Genomic DNA, 23,349 nt, shown 5'->3' with positions numbered 1-23,349 from the left:
GGATGTCCCATGTGAGCAGCTGCCACAGACTGGATGCACTTCAAAGTAGCTCCAGCAGCTGCTGGTCTGGGATAAGCCCTTAGTGAGAGACTGCTAACCCTTCCAAACCAAAGACCCCCTCCCATGGACTTTACAGGAAATACCAAAAGCAAAGAATTAAGGGGGAATAGGAAGGCTTAGTCAGAAGCCTTTCTCCTGGGGTGAGGTGGCCTGATGCAAACAGGAGGTGGGAAGAAAGAGCAGGTCACCATGATGAAGGAGAAGCAGATGGAGTTGGAACTGGCCCTGATCCTCCTTAAACTTCTGAGGGAGACTGAGGCAGAGACAAGGGTCTCATATCTGTGACCCAAGCAGCAGATGCAGACAGCCTGAACCCAATCCCACCACCCCAGAGCACCAGTGCACCCCAGCTCAGCAGTGTCTCCAAGGCAAGAGAAGGAGAGGACACTTCAAAAGCAGCCCTTCTAGTTGCCTTTGCCGGGAATGGAGAGCCAGGGCAGTGCTGGTGGAGATTGAATCTAGTGATTACTTTAAGGGATTTGCTGTCTCTTTCTTTATCCCTCTCTCTCTTTTTTTTTTTCTTCTTTCTTTTTTTCTTTTCCCCCCCTTTTCCCTCCCTCTTATCCCTTTCGTGGTGCATTTGTCTTCGAGGAACCTGGGGTGTTCTTTTCATCAGTTCAATCTCTCTCTGGCACTTGAGTCCTGATTGGCTGAAGGACTTAGGGGAAAAAAAAAATCTTTAATTAAGTAGATAATCTCTTCTTAGGAAGTTCTGCGGCTCCATTTCACCAGCCCCCTTTAGCTCTTACTTTAGGATTGGTTATCCTTTGCAGAAGGTGGGATTCAGGAGGCATCCGCCTCTTCATCACACCAGGACTGCCGGCTGGAAAATAACTCCATCCCTTCCCTAAATTAGTTGTGCTTCTTTTTTTTTTTTTTTTTTTTTTCCTTTTCTCTGGTGGTGGTGGTGGCACTCAAGTTTGGGGTTTTTTTAGGATCTCCTTTCTCCCTCTTTATTTGGATTTTATATTTCACATGGACCCTTATCTGGGCATCTTCTTCCTCACTCCCTTCTTCCAGTCCTGCTATGCCTGGTGAGTATCAAGAGCATCACAGTCTGTGTCACAGGCAGGTGCTCTTCCCAGATACCCTAAGGAAATTCCTCTTCACCTTCCTAAATGTCTCCCCTTTCTCACTTAGCTCAGTTCTGTCTTTAATGGAATCAGACATTTAACCAAGTCCCTACACACTCATTGGCAGGGAGGTTAGATCTATGAAAGTCCCTCTTTTTCCCTGCATCACCCAAAAATAACTAGGGGCCAGATTGTAAGCTGGGGTAAAATAGGGGAGAGTGGATGCTGAGACCTAGCCCCTCACTTTCAAGTGGGAAGATAACCCAATGGAAGAGCCAGAGACTTCTGTTTTTCCAAAGGCTCCCAGTCAGCTTGTCTCTTGTCTTAATTAAATCAAATGGGGCTTCTCTCACGCTCCCCAAAGAGGACAGTCCGTGATTAAGAGCTCGGAGCCCGCAGGGGTGACTTAGATACACAGGAGTGTCACTCTGGATGAGCAGCCTGACAGCCAAGCTCCTTGGCACACACAGGGGCAGAATTACTTGTCTGAAATTAATGTATTAGTGTTTCCTGGGGAGCTGCTTTTGCTACGGCGATTGCTACAGCTTGGTTTCCAACCACCTGAGTCCCATCAGACCAGTTCTGCTGTGCATAAATCTGTGGCCATCTCCCGTGGCCCTCTTGCTTTGTCCTGAGGGCAGTGTTATATTTATTTCCCAAAAAGTTCTTTACGGGTGAACAGGAAGAGATTATGCTTGCATCAAATCTCATATAATTCCTTGTGGGACACATCAGTCCCATTCCCAAAGGGAAATGATCTCTGCAGATATTTTTCCTATGTGGTTTTTACTGAGTACCCAAATTTTTTTCTCAATTGCTGTGATGTCCTGGGGAATCTGCTCAGTGGGTTACAGACTTATCTCTAACAGCAAGCAAAGTCCTTTACCATTCAATTACTAAAATCCCCTGCCTTCTCCATATCAGATTTCTAGGGTTATTACCATGGATGGAGAAATCAAAATTACAAAAAGAGAAACTAAAGAGTAAATGGGAACTCATTCCTGTTAGTCTGGAAGTGAAATTTGTGTTCTTTCAGAGATTTTCTACTCTTTTCATTAAAAGAATACGCAACACTTTGTATATGTCTAAATACTATAAAGCAGCAAACTCAAGATAAACCTCCCTTCTGGAACAAGGGTAATATGTATGTTCTACAGAAAGGCTAGGCAAGAACTCATGCTGATTTTATTGTTATTTTTCTGCTCTTCCTGTGTATGTGTCTTGCTTTCCTCAATAAAAACAGGTTCAGAATACATTAAAAGGAAAAACCACAACATTTTAAAGAAACAGTTCAAAGCAGAGAAATTTCAGCACACTAAGTAGAGCTAAATATGGAAATCCAAGACATTTTCAGTCCAAAGTTGGATGTTTAAATTCCCTGTCTCTCAGCAGTTTTTATCTAAGAGAAAAGTTTATAGATCAAGACAACCCCGCTTCTCTGTGCATGTTGCTCATAGGTCATGAGTTCCATAGAGAAAGGAAAATTGAACCTTTATTTAAAATTATCTTTTTGCAGACACTCTCCTTTAACTCTTGAGGAGGAAAAAAAGACAAATTTGTGGGAATCATAAAATAATTCTGCTTGAAATTTGCTCTGGTTTTCTCCATCTGATCCTATGGCTTAAAACATGTTATTTTTTTCCTGTGATTTAATCACAAGAATTGGGAGTGGGAACATGGGAGGAGAGCAATATAGAACAACAAGAAATGTTTATATATATACATATATATATATATAGGGGTGCGTGTGTGTGTCCACTTCCGTTCTTTGCGTGTGGATCAGCTTTTATCATTTAACGGACCATTCAACCAATGTATTATTTCTAGGTCATCAAAATGTCAGGATTGCATTTAAGAACAAAATCTTCAAAATAAACATAACAAAATAGAGAAAAATGAGGAAAAAATAAGTGAAGTTCCAAATGTTATCGAGTTGCTGCTCCAATCTCCTCTCCTGTGGGAATGATATAAAGATCTCAAACTCAGTAGTTTTCTCCTAAATGTATTTTTTACACTTCAGCTGTGGGACTGCCTTTGGTTTCCAGCCTCCCTGATTTTCTAATAACCTTGGGGAGCTCATATTGAGAACAAAACTCAGATACAAAAGGAAATTCTATCCATTTTCTCTATTTACAATAATGACAGTGAAGATGTAAATCCAGATTTATAATTTTCTAAAGAGCAAAACCAGCAGCACAATAGCCTGAGTGGGTGGCAAGGTATCAGACAAATATTGTAATGAGAGATTATGTAAGGCTCTCAGGGCATATTAAACTGAGGAGCATGATGCTAAACTGATGACTGTGATGTTATTGGTTAAAATTGTAACTGAGACAGAATTATCAGAGGCTTATTAGTATTTGATATGAGTAAAATACAATGGGACAGCTGCTTGGCAGGGTTCTTTGCTTTCAGATCCAATAAAGCTATGATAGAAAACTCCTGCTGAAGATATTCCCTAGCTTTGAGATAATTTTCTAACATTGGATCCAATGAAAATCTCTTGCTCTAGATTTACTTTTTACCTGGAGACATAGAGTTGTGCTGAGGGAAGCAGTGTGCCCTGGCCAGGGCTGCACAGCCTGGGGAGAGGGCAGAGGAACTCGGGGGTGTCCTCCCTCTACCTGCTCTGCTATGAGCCTGCTCTGCTTCAGTCTGTGCAATGCTGTCCTGGAGTTTGAAGATGGAGGGAAAGGGGTTTACACAGATAGAAACTCCCTGACTTTCTCAGAGAAGAGAAATTACTTCAAGTGTCTCTTTTCATGTGTGTGATACAAAAAAAATCACCAATGTCATAGAAATTGGGCTGGTTAATATCAGCTATAATGCAACTACTTAGTTAGTTTAGTATTACATTCTGCTTTCCTTTACAATGCAATGAAAATTTAGTAGAAATACATAATTTGTTTTTAAGAATCACACTACAGAGAAAACAGTTAAGAGAGATTTTGGTAGTGATTCCTATTTGCAGCACAGAGATGATTCTAGAGACACTGCCACTATTGTACTACATCTGTGTAAGTAGTGGCTTAATTTCTCTCTTCCCTTACTGGAGACTATATACAGAATGGAGATGCATTTTTCTTAGCTAAATTATAACAGCAAAGAAAAGCACACAGATTCTGTCTCCATTACTATCTTTCCTTCCCTCTCAACACAAATAAGAAAAATTTCAGCAAGCGTCTAGCCATAAGATAGTCCCATCTTCCCTTCTCCTGAAGCTGCAATAGTTAAATACTGGGGTGTCCAGTGCACAAAACACTTGAAACTTTGTGAATCCCTTACTTGTCTAAGTCCTACAAACCCAGCCAGCAGCCTGCCTGCCTGTTGATCTGAGAGCTCAAGGAAAATGCCTTCAGTCTCTCTGACTTTATAAACTGTTTAGAATATCCTGACGGAAAATTGCTACTGTATCATTTGCTCAGCTGCAGATGGAGAATTGGCATATCCTGAACTTGGCCTTTCTGTGGACCTTGAAGTTTATCCTGGAAGGAACAAATCCTCTGCTTCAATGCAGTCATGTCAATTGACTCCTGCTAACAGGCTGGTTTGCTGTAAACTGATGTTGGATTACCATCCTCCTCCTAAATCCATCCTTGGAACATCTCAGATGTTCCTAATCTAAGGGTTTGGGAAAATCCCTTCTATACACTGTGAATTTGGGTTTTCCTACCCACATGGGAAGCAATGCAAATGGGATATATGTCTCCTTTTGATGACAAAAACAATATAAGAGAGGACTTGCAATTTTCTAGCTGTTGCCTACACAGGAGTATTTTACCAGAGTTTTCTCACAGCTGCTACTAGGGGCCCAGATTCACACTGACACCATCCTGAGTGTGGTCCCCATAGCAAAGCACTTAAGGTCAAGGCAATGGACAGAAGGGAAACCAGATGGAAAAATGACTTGTTCTTGCTGCTACCCAGTTGCGTTAGGATGGGGACCCATGGAGCTTACACAGTCTGATTAGCCCCAGGTTCATGGCCCTGTGTGATTCAGGTCACCCGATGCTCTAATCACTCGGCTACAGATGCCGTCTCTCCAAGTCCCAGGAAATATTTAATTAGCTGTACAATGCAGAAGCAGCTTCCAAAGGAAAATTCCTCTGCAAAACAACCATCGACTTCGTGCTAAAATACCCATGGGGGCTGGAGCACAGCCGGGTCTGAATCCCAAGCCTGGAACAAAGGGAAAGAATGTTCTCACAGCCCACTCCTGTTTTGACCCAGGGGAATCTTTCCCAAAGAAAGCTGCATCAATATAAACACATTTTCACCAAAAAACCCACAAAAACCAAACCAAAACAAAAGAAAGCTAGACTTGCCAGAATGAAATGTTGCAAACTCATTCTCCCAACTCTAAACTGTCACAGCAAAGATCAGGTTTCTTGTGATTTTGACCAAGCTAAAGTAATGAGACCTCCTTTTGTGTTGTACTTTGGAAAGGATCTCTGTGGGTGCAGGTCTGGTGGAAGTGAAGTGGGGTTGCTAACTGCACAAGGGATTTTCCAGGGCAGGACAGCATCCTCTCTCAATCTCTCACGTGTCTGATGTCTGGTGACCTGTCTTGTCACCCTGTCTGTCCCTGTGTCTATGGCAGGGCTGCACTTTGACCCTCAACTTTGGACAGCATTGCCTGCTTCTGACTGTGCTTGACCCACCCTGGGATGCCCGCACCCTGTCTGTGCTGGATTTGTAGCACAAAAAGACAGTGTCTTTCTCTCCGTTATGAGGGAATATTTGTGGCTCATTTGAAGTAGAACATAATTTTGAGAAGCTGAAGTTTCTATCAGTGCACGCTCTGTCATTTTCCCAATCACTCACTCACTGCAAGATCTCAATCCACTCATTCCACCTCTGGCCCCAGTGCCCTCTCTGGGTGATAACAGCAGTCACCCATTGCTCTGAAGTGCTGGGTTCCAGCAGGGAAAACATTCCATGGACTCACCAGAAATAGTGATGAGTGTTATTTTACAAACCTGGAGAGAGTGGAATTAGGTATTTTTAGGAGACTCACTCTTTTCTTATTTCATTTCTGACTTGGGAAATTTCGAGTTGGCTCTTGGGCTTTTTCAAAGTGCCAGTCCTTTCTGCCATGACGCAGCTAAGCAGGACTCACCCAGCCATTCTCCAAATTCTGCAGGTGGTCACTGCACCATATGGAATCCCAATGCTGACCATTTGCACAGAAACAGTATTTCTTACTGAAGAAAGACTCAGACCAGACAGCATCCATTCTGCAAGGCCATAGGGACAGTGTTGGGACCAAGCCACACTGCCTGACCCTTGGAGATGATCCCTCCACATCCTCAGTGGGAACAGCAGAAAGCTTAGCTTTTTCGAGGACCTCCCAGACCCCAAAACCCCAGGGTCCCCTGCTCAGTGTTCAGGAGGATGGGAAGGACAGGTATATTTGTGCTCAGCCATCACCACAACCTGACCAAGAGGAGAATGTGGGCAGTAAGACATGGCACCACAGGAAAACAAGGGATTGTGATGTGGAGAGATGCATCTGGACACATATTGCAAAGGAGCAATGGTGTGATGCCCTCCTTCCCTCAGCCTGGTCCCACTGCTGGGGCTGGGGCAAATGCTACCCTGAGTTTAGTCAAGTGAGGGAAAAAGCAAAGCTAGGGGAACCAGAAAGCTAAATAAGGGGTAGATTGGTACAAAGGGTAGCTGAGCAGAGGAGAGCAAAAGGAGGGAGCAGTGAAGGAACTGCAGCCCAGTACAGCCTGACTGAGGGGAGCAGGGTGGGGGGAAGGGGACGGCACTGTCCTGTCTCTTAGGGAGAAGCAAAGGGACATGGGGGAGAGACCAGAGGTGCCTGCAGCCAGGAGACAGGCAGACTGCGGGGGAGTGAGAGGAGAGCCCTGGGATGCTTGGCATTCCCTAGGCCCCTCCACCATCACCCCCTCCCTGCTGACACTGTCTCTATCTTCCAGGTCAGTGAATAATTTCCTGATGACGGGCCCCAAGGTAAGAGAAATCCCTTTGATCTCTGTCCCTGATTCCACTAAACCCAGAGAGGGAAGGAGAGAGAGAGAGAGGGGCTCCTCCTTCCCATTCCTCTCCACCCAGCCTTGGCCAGAGTTCCCCTCACCCCCAGGTTTCCAGCAATAAGGCAAAGAGAAAGGCCAGGAACTTGTGAGCTCCTTGGGCTGTGTGAGCCCTGAGCAATGCTGACCTGAGGTTCTTTTAAGCTGGTTGGGGCCAGATTCTGGAGATTTGTCTATTGACTCCAGCCAAGGCTCTCACCTGACATCTATTGCTTCCTGAGGATCAGGTTGGTATCAGGGCCCACACTGATCCAGCCACAAAGTATTTTCTGCAGGCCCTGTAAACATACTTCCTCAAGGAGCACAACTAGAATTGTCAGGACTTTGTTCCATATTTTTGATCCCTCACATCCTTGTGCTCCTCTTTCAGAGGCTTTTTTCTTAGCCAGGACCAGTTGTAAAATTTATTCATATTTTGTTCTGGCTATTCCCCAGGAACACCTCCAGGCCCAATACACTGGTGGAGCAACCTTGCCCCAAAGCACTAGCTCTCCCCCATGGGCTGTGGTGAAGAAGAAGGCAGGTTGAGGCATCTGCTAGCCTGGAGCTCCCTGATCTGAGCAGAAAGCTCTGTTTCCTCTCATGGTGGAGAGATAAGGGGTTCTCCATGGCAGAAGCTGGCTGGCACATTTCCTAATGTGGCTAACAGCCAAGAGCTGATCTTTCTGACCCAGCTCAGCAGGAAATGGGTTTGCTGCTGGTGGGGTGAGCTTCTTAGGGAAGCCAAGCTTGTGTTTGTAAGATGGCACACAGGTTACTTTCAGTTGAAAATGCACATTGTCCCCGTGCTGATGCCCAGCTCTGCTCCTAGGCCTATCTCATCTACTCCAGCAGCGTGGCGGCTGGGGCGCAGAGCGGCATCGAGGAGTGCAAGTTCCAGTTCGCCTGGGACCGCTGGAACTGCCCGGAGAGGGCACTGCAGCTCTCCAGCCACGGTGGGCTGCGCAGTGGTAAGGAAAGCATTGGATACCACTACTGGCACCCCCTTGCTACAGGTTAGAGCCCATGGCCCCCTCCTCTCTTCCCAAGTGCCTCCTTTTCTTCCCCATTCCCACATGGGATGTGCCTCTCCCAGGAATCCCCCAGAGGGATCTCCCCAGGAGACCTCTTCAGCTCCCAGATACAGTGGGATCTCACTCCAAGGCCTCCTTGCAATGCCAGCCTTACCCATGGACCTGCTGAACCCCAACTGGCACAGGACCAAATCTTACACAACTGTCTCCCCACAAGGATGCATCCCCCTGACCTGCACATGGCCTGCTGTACACCATGCCTAGATGGTGTCTCAGGGTATCCCAGGGAGGCTGAGAAACAGCACAGGCTGCCTGGATTGCAAGCAGAAGGATAAGGCTAAAGCGAGCAGTAAAGTTCATTAGTGGCTGTGCTTTGGCCAAGAGACAGAACAAGTCTTCCTACATCTTCCAGATGTCAGAATCGCCCTAGGCAGAAACCCAGCATCCCTGACCTGGGCCAGTGTAGGGCATAGGGCTGTGGTCATTGTCACTGTATCCTATTCCTTACCTATTTGCAGGTCCCAGGAAATATTTCAGTGCCTATCTGGCCCTCTAGACCTATGTTTTATGCTGGGCATACCTGCTCTGTAAAAGCAGGACCTGGGTGTAGAGGAGAGCCTCAGTCCTCTGGTGGGACTGGCAGCAGACAAGAGACCAGAGCCCCAGGCAGAGGTGGACAAATGTTTCAAAGCGGGGCCTTGAGGAGACAATTGCAGCACAAGGCCCACTCTGAGACCAGAAGCAGGTCCCAGAACCATTCCTGTCAAGGTTATCTGCTCAGATCCACACCTTGCTGGTATTAAAGGAAAGCCAAAGGCTCAGTGAAGCCAGCTGATGATTCCCAGACAGATCCTGGTGGGTAACTGTGGTCACTACTCAGAGCTCTTTCACCAGAAGGTACAGCTCGAGGGGACTGTGGGGAAGGAGCTCTTTGATACTTGGAGAGGGCCCCTTCCCACTGGGGGTGTGTTAGTGAGAAGTGGGGGACATTGGCAGTCTGTGCTATATCACCACTGTTGAGCTCCACAAGGACAGCCAGGTGCTATCTCCTCCACACCCCTTCAAATTACGTAAGTCAGTCTGGATCATATTTGGGAGCTTCTACCTTCATGAAGTTCAAGCCCAAACTAAGCTAATCTGACATGTAGGGCCTCTTCTTCAACCCCCAGTCTTCCCCACTGCAGATGTCCTGTGCAGATTCCTGCATGGTTGGAACAATTTCTAACACTGCCCTTGCCATGAAATCTTTTGCACATTTGCTCTCTTTGTTGACAGCAAACCGAGAAACAGCCTTTGTCCACGCCATCAGCTCTGCAGGTGTCATGTACACGCTGACCCGGAACTGCAGCCTGGGGGATTTTGACAACTGTGGCTGTGACGACTCCCGCAATGGACAGCTGGGTAAGAGGGATGAGCTGCTGCCCCTCACTTGTCCCAGGGGCAGGGGAAGCTCTTCTCTCCTCCACTGAGGCCTGAAGAAACACCTCCCCATCCTGGTCCCCACACCTGGGAATAATGCTCAGAGAAAAGCTTTCCCTGGTTCCAACCAAAGTAGCTCGGTGAAAGCTAATGGAGCCACATCCAGCCAAGCTCTTGATGCTTTCATTACTTTCCACATGAGCAGGAAAGTAGAAGGGGTTGCAGTTTCCCTGGTTCAAATCAAGAACTCTATTTAAGCTGCTGGAGATAATGACTATATCATACAGGCAGAGGAGTGGATCTGCTGCCCTGCACCTAAATGATCTTGGTATAGCAGCACAGGTCAGGGACCTCAGGGTTCCCAGGGTCTGCAGGACCAGGCTGGCCCCACAGCAGAATGACCATGAGAAAAAGCAGGGTGGCATTCATAAACCTCTCTAGCACTTGTCAGCATGACAGGCACACAAGAGCACAACCAGGAGAATCACTGTGGGCGCACACAGCCATCACACCCTCCACATGGCAGTGATATCCAGGCCCTCAGCCACCAAGCACCTCCAGGGGAACTCCAGGCTACACCACTCCAGCTCTCTGCTCAGCTTTCACAGAAAACACTGACATTTAGGGGTTTTGTTTTGAATAGAAAGAGGTCAAATTTCAAATTATCAAAATCTTTTAAAAGCCATGCCACATCAGGCAGTCAGTATGTGTCATTTTATGACAAATTCCTCTGGAGTGTCCAGTATTTAGTAATTTACTTTATTGGCTGAGAGTTTTGAAAATAGTTACTACTGCATAGGTGTCCAAAGTTTGGGAATGCCTGTCTCTAGCAGAGCAAGACTTTTGGGCAACAGCACATCAAATTCTCTCTTCTCTGGCAAACCAAGTTAGTCCTGCTACATTTCCTTTCCCACAAATACATTTGTTTTTAATAAAAAACTTTCCATTGTGGACTTAAAACCTTGTAAGGCACAGGAAACTTTTGGGCTTGACCAAAACTGCATGATTCAATTCAGCCATTGGACTGAATCCAAGCTGGTGAAAGGTCTTCCTACTTCCTTCACTCCCAGTTTTGATTTGGACTGCATCATCCACCGCAATTACCCACCTCCCATGAAACACTCTTGTCTCTCCCTGGGAGAGGGGATCACGATGCCCTGGGGAAGTCCAGGCGAGGTCCAGGCCTTTCCAGAGAGGCACAAGGCCATTCAACCACAACTCCCAAGATGTACCAATGTGGCATGTCAGGATCAGAATGTACCAGAATTCAAATATTCATTAAAAATCTGGCATCTTTCTCTAGGAGGAAAAAAACTGCATTATGTTTTTCCAGTCCCACTCAGCTCCCACTCAGTTAGGAAAAGTACCTTCCACATATTTTTGTGTAATTTCACAGCTCTTTGCTGACACCCTTGTTTCTTGATGGTAACTAGAAAATCAGACCCTTCTAAGATGCCAAACAACATCTCAGAATTCTGGGTGTGCCAAAACCATGGCCTCCTTGATGCACATGTGCCAGGTTTGGACTGTTCTAGGCAGAGGGGAATCTGCTGCCTCTGACCAGGATGTCTCCACCAGTTTTTTTAATCCAAGTTAGCAAGGTGCTGTCCCTGCAAGTCACTGTGAACCAGCTGAAGTCAGGGTTTGAGAAGTGATTAAGAGACCCAAAGGCTTATCTGCATGTCTGCTAATGCACTGTAACTAACACCTTCTAAATCCTGCTCTATAGAAAGCCTGGAAAGCCCTGTGTTTGCTGTACAGGACATGCCTGCCAGCCTGAGCCACTTACTATCCAGGCCTCAGGAGAAACGTCATGAACCCAGTGGGAGGGAATCTGGGAATACTGTGTGGTGAAAGGCTGGATTTGTCCCACACCCTCCATTCCCTCCCATCACTTCTGAAACCTCTTCTGGTTCTTTGACAGCACACATCTCATCTCCTTTCTTAGGGGGACAAGGCTGGCTGTGGGGAGGCTGCAGCGATAACGTGGGCTTTGGGGAAGCTATTTCCAAGCAGTTTGTGGATGCCCTGGAGACTGGACAAGATGCCAGAGCTGCTATGAACCTGCATAACAACGAGGCAGGTAGAAAGGTGAGCACCTCTCTCCCTCCAGAGCTGACAGTGCATACCAAATTTGCTCTGAGCATTCACTGTGGAGCATCACAATTTGATGTGGCTAAAAATACATGTCCAGAAGAAACAACTCGCTGGGGGGATGACAGCAGTACAATGGTGTCTGCCCTAAGGTAGCAAAGCTTCTGTGTTACAGTGTTAATTACTTTCTGCAGTCCTCTTTCTCCAGTTCAAGGAGGGGAGCGCTGTGGAAAAGTAAATCTGTGAGCTTCAGGACTACTGTGCAGGGAGAATTGATGCAAAACTCCTCCACAGACCTGGAGCCATGGTTCTGCATGCATTGCAGCACAGAAATGGCCCCTCCGGGTTTTTTTCTTGAACCCCTCTCTCTGCTCACCCTGTAGGCAGTGAAAGGGACCATGAAGCGGACTTGCAAATGCCATGGTGTGTCGGGGAGCTGCACCACCCAGACCTGCTGGCTGCAGTTGCCCGAGTTCCGGGAGGTGGGCACTTATCTCAAGGAGCGGTACCACAAAGCCCTGAAGGTGGACTTGCTGCAGGGAGCAGGGAACAGCGCTGCCAGCCGGGGTGCCATTGCTGAGACCTTCAGTTCCATCTCCAAGAAGGAACTGGTCCATTTGGAAGACTCTCCTGACTACTGCCTGGAGAACAAGACGCTGGGGCTGCTGGGCACGGAGGGCAGGGAGTGCCTGAAGAGGGGCAAGGCGCTCAGCAAGTGGGAGAAGCGGAGCTGCCGGCGGCTGTGCGGGGACTGCGGGCTGGCGGTGGAGGAGAGGCGAGCCGAGATGGTGTCCAGCTGCAACTGCAAGTTCCACTGGTGCTGCGCTGTGCGCTGCGAGCAGTGCCGCAAGCGCGTCACCAAGTACTTCTGTGTCCGCAAGGAGAAGCGGGAGCGGAGCGGGGGCGGCGGAGCCAGCCGCAAGCTCAAGAGAAAGCTCTGACTTGCTTCTGCTCCTCCACAGCTCTGTCTGCCCCTCTCCTCTCCTGCCCTTCCCATCAGCTCCTGGCACCACTTCTGTTTGGCATAGTTTGGTCTCATTCCCACTGCTGCCTCACTGGGGCTTGGGCAAGGCAAAAGAGCCTTGTATGAGTGCTCAGGCCTTGCCCATACAGGGCATTAGTGCAGTGGGTAATGTCTTCTGGGGAGACCTTCAAGGGTTCACAAAACAAGGTGAGACTCTGTCCCTTCAACTCAGTGTCACTCTATCCAGTGACTACGGCATTATCTCTAAAATCACGGGAGGTCTTGGTGGCTCCTGTGGTTTTGAGCTGGTCTGTTCCCCAAACAAGCACCTGCTCTGGGCTTTTGAGTAAGTGAGATAAAAAGTACAAGGAAACTGAGGTGGCATCAGCAATTGGGCAACTCAGATCAGTAATCTGTAAATGAGAAGAGGCTTTTAAAAAATAGAGGTACTAAAACAGTTATTGCCTCAGGCCTACAGTATGAGGAGATACAAAAGACATGCAACTCCTTTCTCAGCTAGACAGCGTCCAGGGACCCCACAGCTTGGCTTCCCACCATCTGACAGCTTTGCTAAGCTCTCCAGTGCTTTACTTTGCATTTGAAATGGCAGCAGCAAGATCCAAATTGCTGCTTGATCTGCCCATTACACAGCTGTCCAAGGTCCCATCACTTGGTTTTTACATGCTTTCTCTATGTCTTCCAACTCTCCAGATCTGGTCTCCCTTTTTAGGCCAGCATTCCCATCAAAGCCCCTGACTGATGCCATAAAGATGCCCTCACACTTCTCCACTACCTCCTTCCTCCCAAATTGCTCCTAGAGAGAGCTACCAAGCTGAGCCTACTCCCCATGTCCTGATGTACTTGCCAAGCACTCTTACCCCATCAGCTAACTAACTAAACACTTCTTCCTAGTCTGAGAAAATAATGTCAGTTACTATTTAATGGTGGTGTAAATAGGAAAGTGAAGCACTTTGAAGTTTAATTTATTGCACAGTTACTGTGATGTATACGTAACAGTTTTTCCTCTACCACTTATTGTATATATTCTATAGGCTAAGCAAGCAGCAGGAAGATTTGGTTGAAGCATCTCTGTTCCCTTGCTGAGGCTAGGGGAGGGAGGTAAGAAGCTGCCAGCTGCAGGATTTGGGGAAGCTCACTGCACCATCACAGCAATCTTCCTCTGTGCTGCAATAAGATCATCTACTTTGCTGTTTGAAGTGTCCTTTAGCCAGACAAGAAGCCAGCAGAGCTGTTACTGGCCATTAGACCCATCTTGTAGCCAATCTTTTGTAAACCAATAGCTAATGCAATAAATCAGTAGCCAAGTGCTTGCAAAACTCTGTTGTGTCTAAGTGGCTGGATGTTCTTTCATCCCATTTTGCATGTGTATGTAGAAATTTAAGTGTCCTGGAGATTAAAACACTGCTTACCCATGTGAGCCCAGGAAGACCTAGCCAGTTCCAGCCAGCACAATCTCAGCCCCTACCACAAGGGGAAAGGATGTGCTCTCTCCTGAGCTTGCTTGAGGGATGCATGCAACTGCAATGCAACTGCCAGGAAGAAATGGGGTGGGAGGGGGGCAAGCAGGGCCCAGTGCCCACTACATCACAGATACATTAAAGTCACTCACTCAGCAGCCTGTATTTGTCTCTTCATTATCAATTAGTCCCTTGATTCTAAGACTATCTCACAGGGATCAGGAATTTGGACCTTGGGTCTCATCAGAGCAAGAGCATTCCTGTCAAGCAAGAATCTGGCCTTGCAAAAATAGCAAGAAACCTTGTCCCATTCTCAGGGAAAACTGAAACACTTCCACTTCACACACAAACCACCACTGTTTGCACAGAAGTTCTGACTAGCACAGTGACCCTGCCGAAGGTCTCTTGCATCCCCAGCAGCAGCTCCCCCCATGTCCCTGTGGTTGGCCAGGAAAGAGGCATCAAGAGCCTCTCGGCCACCAGGGAAAGCTCCAGCATGGGCCTCCCTTTTCCCCCTGGCTCTCCCGGTTCCACAGTCAGCTGGAAAAGCTGTGGAAGCCTCTTCCTCCCGCTCGTACTGCATCCCTGCCCGGCTGCCCACGGCGCTGCCCGCGCAGGCGGTGGCACAGGCGCTGCGAAGGGGCCGTGTGGGCGCCTCAGCGAGAGCCCCGCCGCCACACGCTGCTTCCGCCGGGAAACGGCGGCACCGCAGCTGCAGAATGTGCTGACCTCAGCAGCGGGTCCCCCCTCCCGGCGCACGGAGCCCGCAGCGGTAAAGGCCCTGCTGCCATTGTGGGCAGGATTGGATGCTTCCATGTATTCATTTCGGTTTAATGAAGGCGCATTCCTCAGAGGAGAAATATTTACATTCAGCTTCCCAGGTGGTCACCTTCGCCCAGATGACACACAAACAGGCAGCCCCCCGCTCCCTTTTCCAATCCCAGCCTCTTTAGAGGGCTCGGGAGGAGGGGAGACAGCGGAGGGGGGGCTGCTGGGGGAGCAGAATAGAGAAGGGAACAAAATGCTAATAAATCAGCCAGCCAGCCCTTTTCCCCTCCCCTCAGTGGAGTCAATGGAAAGTGTCATTTCACATGCTAATCCCCCTCCGATCTCTTTACAACACCTTTTCCGAAAAGTGTTTGGGAAAAGTCCTTGTGGCCCGTTTACAGCTCCCCGCCGCTTCAGATTCCTTCTTGTCTAAGGCCGCGGCCCCGGTGTGGGTCTCTCCCTCCAGCAGGGCTCCTTACAAAAAACATCTCAACAAAGACTTTGGAGTTCATCAGCCTCCCACTGAAATTCACAGCTGCTGAACAAACTAATCCCCTCTCTTGGCCTTTCTTCCTTTCAATGGGTTCTTGGCTTCAAAGACACTTTGGGAAAGGACTTTGTGGGGACTCACACTGCTCCCTCAATAGAAGTTAGTGCAAGCATTATCTTCAGAGCAAGTGGCTTTACAAACAAATACTGCCTAACAATCTCTGCCCCTCCAGCTCCCCCAAACACACACAAGCCTAGCCTGCAGACATGATGTTATCTGCCACAGGATTAGAGCTCTGTTCTCTGTGCCCGGGGATCCTTTCCTGCTGCCCCCTTCCCCCCCAAATTCTTTGTCAACCCAAAGGCCTTCTCACCCAAGTGAAAATGCTTTCTCTGGTGCCCGGGTGCTGTGAAGCCATGTGCCCACTCGGGAGGGGGCAATGCTCACTGCCCTGGGAGACTGCCAGCCAGCAGAGATGGTGCTATAAATGGAGGAACACTTTCCAGCGGGGTTTGAAGGGTAGTATACCACACCAGGGCTGCAGCGACAGGGCCTCTGCCACAAGCCTCTCCAAGACTTTCAAGCGAGTCATCTCACCTTCCCCTCTGCTTGCTTTCAAGCAAAGAGCTTCAGAGTTGGTGCTTCCAGGGGTAAACACAAAGCAAAACAGAGCAACAGAGGGGCAGGTGTGAAGGACTCACATCAAAGGCAGGATAAACAGCCAGTCTCTGCACAAGTATCTGGCAGCAGCAGCTATGTGTGCTGGAGGGAACTAATGTCATATGTATCTGAGAGATACGTGGAAAATCTGTGATAATTTCTCAGCAGTAGAAGTGGCCTGAGTTAAAGAGAGCAAAGGGCTGGAGTGCAAAGTGTACCATAACTGAATCAAAAAAGGCAGAATCTAAGAAATGCCAGGCTTGTTAAGTGATCTCAGAAATCTGGGACTTCCCTTATACACTCATTAAACAAATGTATACCACCGGAGCTACCTGTGTGGTAACACCATTCTAATGCTGCACCAGTGTTACCTTTGAAAATCAGCTTTGCTTGTCCCTGCTGGGGGACAGCTTTTAGGCCAGGCTGTTTGCTAACTGCTCCAGACCAAAAGCTCTTCAAGACTCCTTCACACTGGGTGTTTGCCTCTGCCAGCAGCAGAACGACAAAAGGCTTGTTTTCCTTGAATGTATGTGTTGTGTCCCTAACACCCACAACTCTCAGAAACCCCTGGCCCTTCTCAGCAACAGCCCTTCAAATTTTCACCAAACAATCTTTCCAAGCCTTTGCTTCCTCCCAAGTCCTCCAACCTTGGGCTGTGTAATACAGTCCTTTATATTTCAGAGTATCATGTGTGCTGACTGGAAGGGTTGTACATACATACTAGCTAGCTGACAGAAAAAAATTACATCAGAATTTCTTTCTTTTGTAAGAAAAAAGTTTGATTCCCCCACCTTTATCTCAGTACTGTGTTTCCATTTAGCCCTTTTTACATCCTTAAAAGATTAAATCAGCCAACAGATTCCTAAGTTATTAACAAATGACAAGAACTGACAATTCAAGGACACACAGGTCCAATCCTTATCCTAGTTCAAGCTACATGGCTTCAGTGGTGTAGCATTTATTTCCAATGGGAGACAATGTCATCAAGGGCTGTTTACTTACTGACATACTTCCAACTCTTTATGTCAAGTGCAAAATCTCAAACACTGCTGAGATTCCCCAAGAGAACCTGAGTTTAGGGCCTTCTTGTGTCTGATGCAGATGAACAGTCACAACTGATGCAGGTGATCTGGAGATCAGTGCTCTGACCCTGCAGCCTTAGGGAGGCACAAGACCTGAGGTCTCACCACACCAGGATGGATGCCACCCATAGCAGCAGAGCCCAAAATCTGGTTTGGCCCACACAGTTCTCAACTGCCCCCTCTGTGGGTGGCCATGCAGACTGAGGTAGCAAGCCTCTGAGAAAAAGCATCACAACACACAGCTTTTATTTGACTGTTCTGTAATTTCTCAGTGCATCAAACCGCAGCAATAGAAACAACACAGCAGCAACAAGGAGGCACTTTGACCTGGAAAGGAGTGAATGAGACATGTCCTCTTCCTTCTCTGATTCTCCTCCCTCCTAAGTCTCATGGTACACTAGGTTGATTTGTGTATGTCACTGACCTGCAGGCCCACGATAGCATTATCACTCAAGCAGCAAGCAGAGCAAATAGGGGCTGCATCCAAATCTTGGGAATAAGCCTTGCTCCCAGCTATGGATCAATGATTATGCTGCCTGGTTAGTAAGAAGGATGTTGAGAGAGCAGGCAAGGAGGAAGGAAGGAAGGAAGGGAAATAAACACAAGCGAAAATGTGCCCTAAAATCATCCCATCTACCTTCCCAGACTTCTTCCTCAGGACAGATATGCTTCATTCATCTGCTTCCAGAGGAACTGCCACAGTGATGACAAGTCTCAGCGCAATCCATATCTTCAAGTCCTGACAAGATCACCTCCTGCAGCATATTCCTACCACCAGAGTGCCAATGGGCCTTTGAGAACCACCTCTGCTGTAACTGTAGGTAGTATGAATGCACCATACCTGTAGCAATGAGCTGTCTCTCCCTGCTCAAGTCTGGACTGGGCAGGGTAGCTCAAGGGAAATCTTTATGGGACGTAAACAATCTCTGCTGCTCTTAAAAGTCCCTAGGCCATCTGAAAAACCTGAAGTAGGAAGCCTGTCGATAATACCAGTAGGTGAAAGTTCAGCAGTGCTAAAGTAAAAGAAGTGAAAAAGGCCAGAGCCAGAAAGGGCAGCTTTTAGCCCCAAAAGGATGCGACTGGCTCTGGGGAGAAGTGCACAGAGCACAACCTGCCTACATTCCTGAATGGGAGAGTCCCAGGAACTGCAAAGGAAATCATCCCTGGATCTGAAACATTATGGGCTTGAGCCTGAAGATGATGGGGCAAAAGACATAAAAGGAAGGTGGATAGAGGGTGAACAGGAGACTTGACTTTTAAAAACAAGAGAGATGGGTGAAGAAGAAAGAGAACCAAAGCTGGCCTCGAGTAGACTAGTAGTTAGTCCCAACTGTAGCAGGATATGGGTGCAGAGGGGTGAAAAGGTGAGTTAAGGATGAGAATGAAGAGAAAGAAGGAGCCAGGAGAAATCCTTGCTGCAGCCCAACAGAGTGAGGACACACCAGCCTAGGTTCCCAAGGCAGCCGAGCTACCACTGAGGAAGTTTACTCTGCAGCAGGGAATAGAGCTTGAGGCTGTTCTGTGGTGGTGCTGCAGGTACCAGCCCTGTTTGTTTCCTGAAAAATAAAAAGCAGTATCAGCCTGGAAGGGAAAGGTTTTCCTCTTTGTGCTGGAGATATAGGGAAGAAGAAGGATCCCTGTGCAACCTGGACAGCTGGAAATTGAGATCCCTGGGCTGAAAAGTGGCCTCAGACCAGTAAGAAAGAAGAGAGAAAAAACATTCTTCAGGAGCTGCAGGCACCAGTGGGCTGTCTGGAAAGTAGATGGGGCCAGGTGTGCTGGCTTAGCACAGTTCCAGGCACTGGCACAGACCTATTTCTCCAAAGTCAGAAGGAGAGTCCACAACCTGCAGCACATCAATAGGTGAGGCAGTCCACCAGCTCCTGGTGTGCCCTGTTCCAGCTGCTCCACACTTTACACATTCAGCTTGCCTGCTATGGTCATGAGGACTTTCAGGATGGGCATGAAACCAGACACCTCACTGAAACTGCTGCTGCTCACAACTTGAGTGTGAACCAGGAGACCCTGTGGGTAGTTCTTAGCCTCAATGCATTGGGCAATTTCGTGGAGACCCATGAGGATGGTTGGAGAGAGCTGTGGAGAGGGAGAAGAAATGAGTCAGTATGTTCAGTGATATAACACAGGTCTCTCTCCCTCCACACCCTTCATTACTGTTCTCCACTTCATCTTCACCAAACAGCACCTATACAGCCAAGCACTGGCAGGAAGGATAGCTGCTTCTCTCCTTGCTTTCCCAGACTACAAATGCCAGCTGGCATCAGCAACTGGCATTGCTAACTTCAGAGTTTTCTAAGCTAGTTACACTATGTTCACACTTAACCACTCCCAACTGCCCCTTCCCATCCAGGATCTGTGTGCCAGTATACTTCTGGAAGGGCAAAAGCACCTTTCAGATACCTCCTCAACTTTTCCTTACACTACGTCTGAGTTAAAGTTAAGAAAGAAGATACAAGGCAGGCTGGATTAATGGTCTTGGCACTCCTCTTGTTTTCCAAGAGAATATGTGCCAATTACATTGGTATAGACACCAAGACCCACAAGCCAGTGCCAAGGTGTGCTCAGGGACCCAGCAGGACCACAAGGGATGGTGGCATCTACTTACGGCCTGCTCGCGCAGCTTGTCGTACAAACACTCCAGCCGCTGCAGCGCGTCCTCCAGCTTCCTCCGCGTTTTCTGAAGCAAAACAGGGATTGCTTGTCTGCCAGAGCTTCAAAGCCACCTCTCCAGAGCCAAAGTGCTCTCACTCAGTCCCTCCCTTCCTCTGTCTTTGCACAGCACTGACAGCCAGGGTCTGTGATACAAGCCAGCCATGCCCTCACTCTGCACATATACATACGTGTACATATATACACATTCTCTCCCCAACACAGCAAGATGGATTGCCCCTTTCCCATCTCCCAGCCTAGGCATGCCTCCCTTCTGCCAGTACTTTCAGACCACAGGATAGACTGATGACTTCCAAAGTGGATGAGGAACATCCACTAGTTGACCCATGGGGTGTTCAGACAGCCTTACCCTGACTGGCCCAAGAAAGAGTTTCTTCTTGGTCTTCTTAGGGAAAAGATGGAATATCCTTCCCACTCTAGGTAACCACCAAGGAAAGTGTGTGAAGTGAGTACTGAAGCTCTGATGAGATTGAACTCATTAACCCCATCTTGAATAATCCACTCACAGATAACTTATTCCATGAACACAAATGCCTGGCTCTCGGCACTGCTGGAATAGGCCAGGAAGCCACAGGAGTTCAGGTGCCCTGCACTGCTGTACAGAGCCAGCTATTCAACCACCACCTGAGTTAAGTGCTTAAGCCCAAACCAGCAGGCCTTTCTGTCCATAGAGGGAACCTTTAGATTATACTGCAGAAATTGCTATGCTGCACTATCAAAAAGCACAGAGCAAACACACTGAAGATGCTGCTCTAGTTGCCCGACTCTGGCATAGCAGTCTGGGCTCAGTGTTCACCCTAGCACCTATCAAACAGAGGTATTCTGGAAGGCTTCTTAGTGGTCCCAAGCCCTGGGAAGACTTAGCAACCTAACACAATGTGCAAACACTGCTCTTCTGCTTCCAGACAGTCTGGCCTGACACATTCACCCAATGTGACATGTGCCAATAGCCTTTCAGGAACCAGGGTGGAGAAATTACATTTACTTGGACACAAAGATTGTTTGGCTTTCTCTTCCACCTGGGATATCTCAGCCTTTCCCTCTAAGATCTAAAGATAGCTGGTAATACCAGCTCTGCAGGAACTGTCTGCAGATCAAGCCAGTGAAACTGAATTAGCTGAGTAAATTCTTCTACTTTCCTTAAAAGAAAGAGCCAGGAGGACAGAATCATTGCTCCAAGAAGGCAATGAGCAGCAGGGGATAAAAGTTAAAGAATGCATCTCAGTTCCCAAAGATGAACAAGCCTGCAGCCTAAAGGAAGGAGGCAAATGAAGATTAACTTGGTTAGAGGGACAAGACTTTCCTTTCTTTACCCAACCAAAAGAAGGAAGCATCAGTCAAACATCTATAAGGGAAAAAAAGTCCAAGATCAGGGAAAGGAGGACTTACTGGATCAGTGGCAACGGCCGAGCAGCGTTGCACCAACCCTTCAAATGCAGTCTTCAAAGCCTGGTGCTCAGGGGGCAGCTCTTTCCTCTCAATGCTTTCCCTAGGTAGCTGGTGATACTGACAGAAAAAAAAAAAGTGCAGCTGAATGAATTCAATATGAGCATGAAAGGCTGGAACAGGTAGATTCCCCTCTTCAAACTAGAGAACAGAAAAAATTTCACCCCTTCACAAACCCAGAGAACATCTGGAAGCACAAAGTTAGGTTATCTTCAGACTGTGATACAGCTCCAGGCATCTGTGGATTCTCAGCTCCCAGCAACCTGACAGCCTGCCTGGTCTCCCTTGCTCTCTCCCACCCATACCCAGGTGTCATTACTCCAACCTGGCAATTCCTCTAATGCTCAGCAGAGATAACTTGTAAGGGCTAGGGAGCAGCATAAGCCCTCTGCAGCTGCCAAGTAGTAAGAACTTCAAAAGCTGAGTTGTTTTTCTACCTGACAAGATGCTGGTGGCTAGGGAATGCCCCACTTTCCCTGGTACCTGTAGGCTGCCTTCCTTGGGTGCTCCTGGGGGTGACTGGCCAGATTCTTGCAACCTGGATAGCTGAGGATGGATCCCTTGGGGTTCAGCAGGCACGCCCATTACTGGAGCTGTGATGGGGGCCAGAGGAGTAAATTTCTCAGGCAACTGTCAGCAAAGAAAGGAAAGAAAAAAAAATCAAAAAAACCAAGTCCAAGGAAGAAAGGTTGGTTGCTTCTCCACAGAAAAATTCAACATCCTTTCTCAAGATGATGTAAGAACACATCCCTGTTCTTTCAGTCCCCTGACTCAGAGACTAGGGCCCTTCCTCTTCCATCCTAGATGAACAGTCAAAGCGACAGCAAGAAAACCCCTCTGGAATTGTTCAATCAAACAGATCCGTTACCCCTGAGAGCACTGGTCCTCAGAAAGCCGCTTGGTCTCTGCAATGGCACGAGTCCTGAATGTAGAGATTAGCAGCAGTGAAGTGTCCAACTGAGCAAGTATTGGGGAAAATCCCACGACATGGGGGGAGATTCCTCTTGCAAACACTTCATCATGCCCCTGCTAAGCCAGAGAGTCATGACAGATTCTCTCCAACAGGGCTAGATCAAAAGGAGATGGCTTTAACAAGAGGCTAATCCTGTTGTAGTGAGCACAGCCTGAAGCAGGTTCCCAGCTATGCTGCCAGAAAAAAAGGGCGAGAAGTCTGTTCCAAGCTAAAGAAGAGGAGTGGGGGGTGGGAAGGATGCCAAAGAAGCTTCTCATCACCCCTGCCAGCAGGCACCAGTGATAGAATCGGGGTACTGAGAGCATTTGTTGCAGAAGAGCTCAGCTCACAGGCCCTCCGGTGCAATCACGACAAGGCAGAGAGCTGCAGGACCAACACGACTGGCAGCCCACAGCTACACCTGTCCCAACTTCTCTCAGCACAAGTGCCTTATCATTTGGTATCAGCATCTGAGGAAAATCACTGTTGGTCTCACTGTTCTGAGGGAAAATGCTGCCCCTAGCTGTCAGGTGTGAAGAGGATGTGACCTCCTCAGCTGCCATCAAAAAAATTGTGTAGGCAAGGGCATAAGATAAAATCTGTATTTTTAACAACAAATTATTGTAGGCAGCCTGGGAAGTACTGACAGAGGATGCAACACCAGAGCTGATAACCATATTACAAAACAACCACTCTGTAGAACAGCATGTGACTTTGGATGGCAAAGAGTCAAGATTGCTTAGACTCCTGTCCTAGCCATACAGTGCAGACGTAGACAGAGCAACAGGGATAGAGACCTGCGGAGTTTGACAGCAAGCATTTATAGGAATATATCTGTCACATGGAACTCCCTGGCTAAAAGACAACCAACACATACTGTAGCTGAAAACTTACCTTTTTCTTTTGAAGGCCTCCTCTTCCAGTAGAGGGATCACTCCAAGACTCCTGAGCTGCCAGGACAGAAGACAAGACACAAACCTCAGACTGTGAGAAGCTGGCTGCAGCAACAATCCATGCACTGTTTAGAACTTCCTTCAGGAGAAGGCCCTTTGGCTCCAATTCCCTTGTCATTGCACCTTTAGACTGTTTCAGCTGAGGAATTT

At 47.9% G+C, this 23,349-nt stretch overlaps 2 protein-coding genes across 5 annotated transcripts in view; one reads left to right on the top strand and one right to left on the bottom strand.

Annotated features, from left to right (window-relative positions):
- The first annotated feature begins 699 nt into the window (after positions 1 to 699).
- On the top strand, positions 700 to 14,019 carry WNT8B (Wnt family member 8B). The gene is made up of 6 exons (XM_039708881.1): positions 700 to 1,094; positions 7,079 to 7,112; positions 8,004 to 8,142; positions 9,481 to 9,606; positions 11,573 to 11,715; positions 12,102 to 14,019. Exons 1-6 carry the CDS (start codon positions 1,036 to 1,038, stop codon positions 12,657 to 12,659), a joined length of 1,059 nt encoding a protein of 352 aa, XP_039564815.1. The 5' UTR covers positions 700 to 1,035; the 3' UTR covers positions 12,660 to 14,019.
- Positions 14,020 to 17,403: 3,384 nt separating this feature from the next.
- SEC31B (SEC31 homolog B, COPII coat complex component) overlaps positions 17,404 to 23,349 on the bottom strand; it is a 34,958-nt gene continuing 29,012 nt past the window's right edge. For all 4 annotated transcript variants that reach the window (XM_039708876.1, XM_039708879.1, XM_039708878.1 and 1 more), the window contains 5 exons: positions 23,141 to 23,196; positions 21,778 to 21,924; positions 21,238 to 21,354; positions 19,784 to 19,855; positions 17,404 to 19,254 (listed from right to left, as the gene is read on the bottom strand). In XM_039708876.1, the coding sequence (XP_039564810.1) occupies positions 19,075 to 19,254; positions 19,784 to 19,855; positions 21,238 to 21,354; positions 21,778 to 21,924; positions 23,141 to 23,196 (572 nt within the window). In that variant the 3' untranslated portion in view covers positions 17,404 to 19,074. The remainder of the gene's footprint in view (positions 19,255 to 19,783; positions 19,856 to 21,237; positions 21,355 to 21,777; positions 21,925 to 23,140; positions 23,197 to 23,349) is intronic.

This window comes from Passer montanus, unplaced genomic scaffold, assembly GCF_014805655.1.
Source record: "Passer montanus isolate IOZ18808 unplaced genomic scaffold, ASM1480565v1 scaffold21, whole genome shotgun sequence".
Classification (NCBI taxonomy): Eukaryota; Metazoa; Chordata; class Aves; order Passeriformes; family Passeridae; genus Passer; species Passer montanus.
This window is presented reverse-complemented; position numbering and strand designations above follow the sequence as displayed.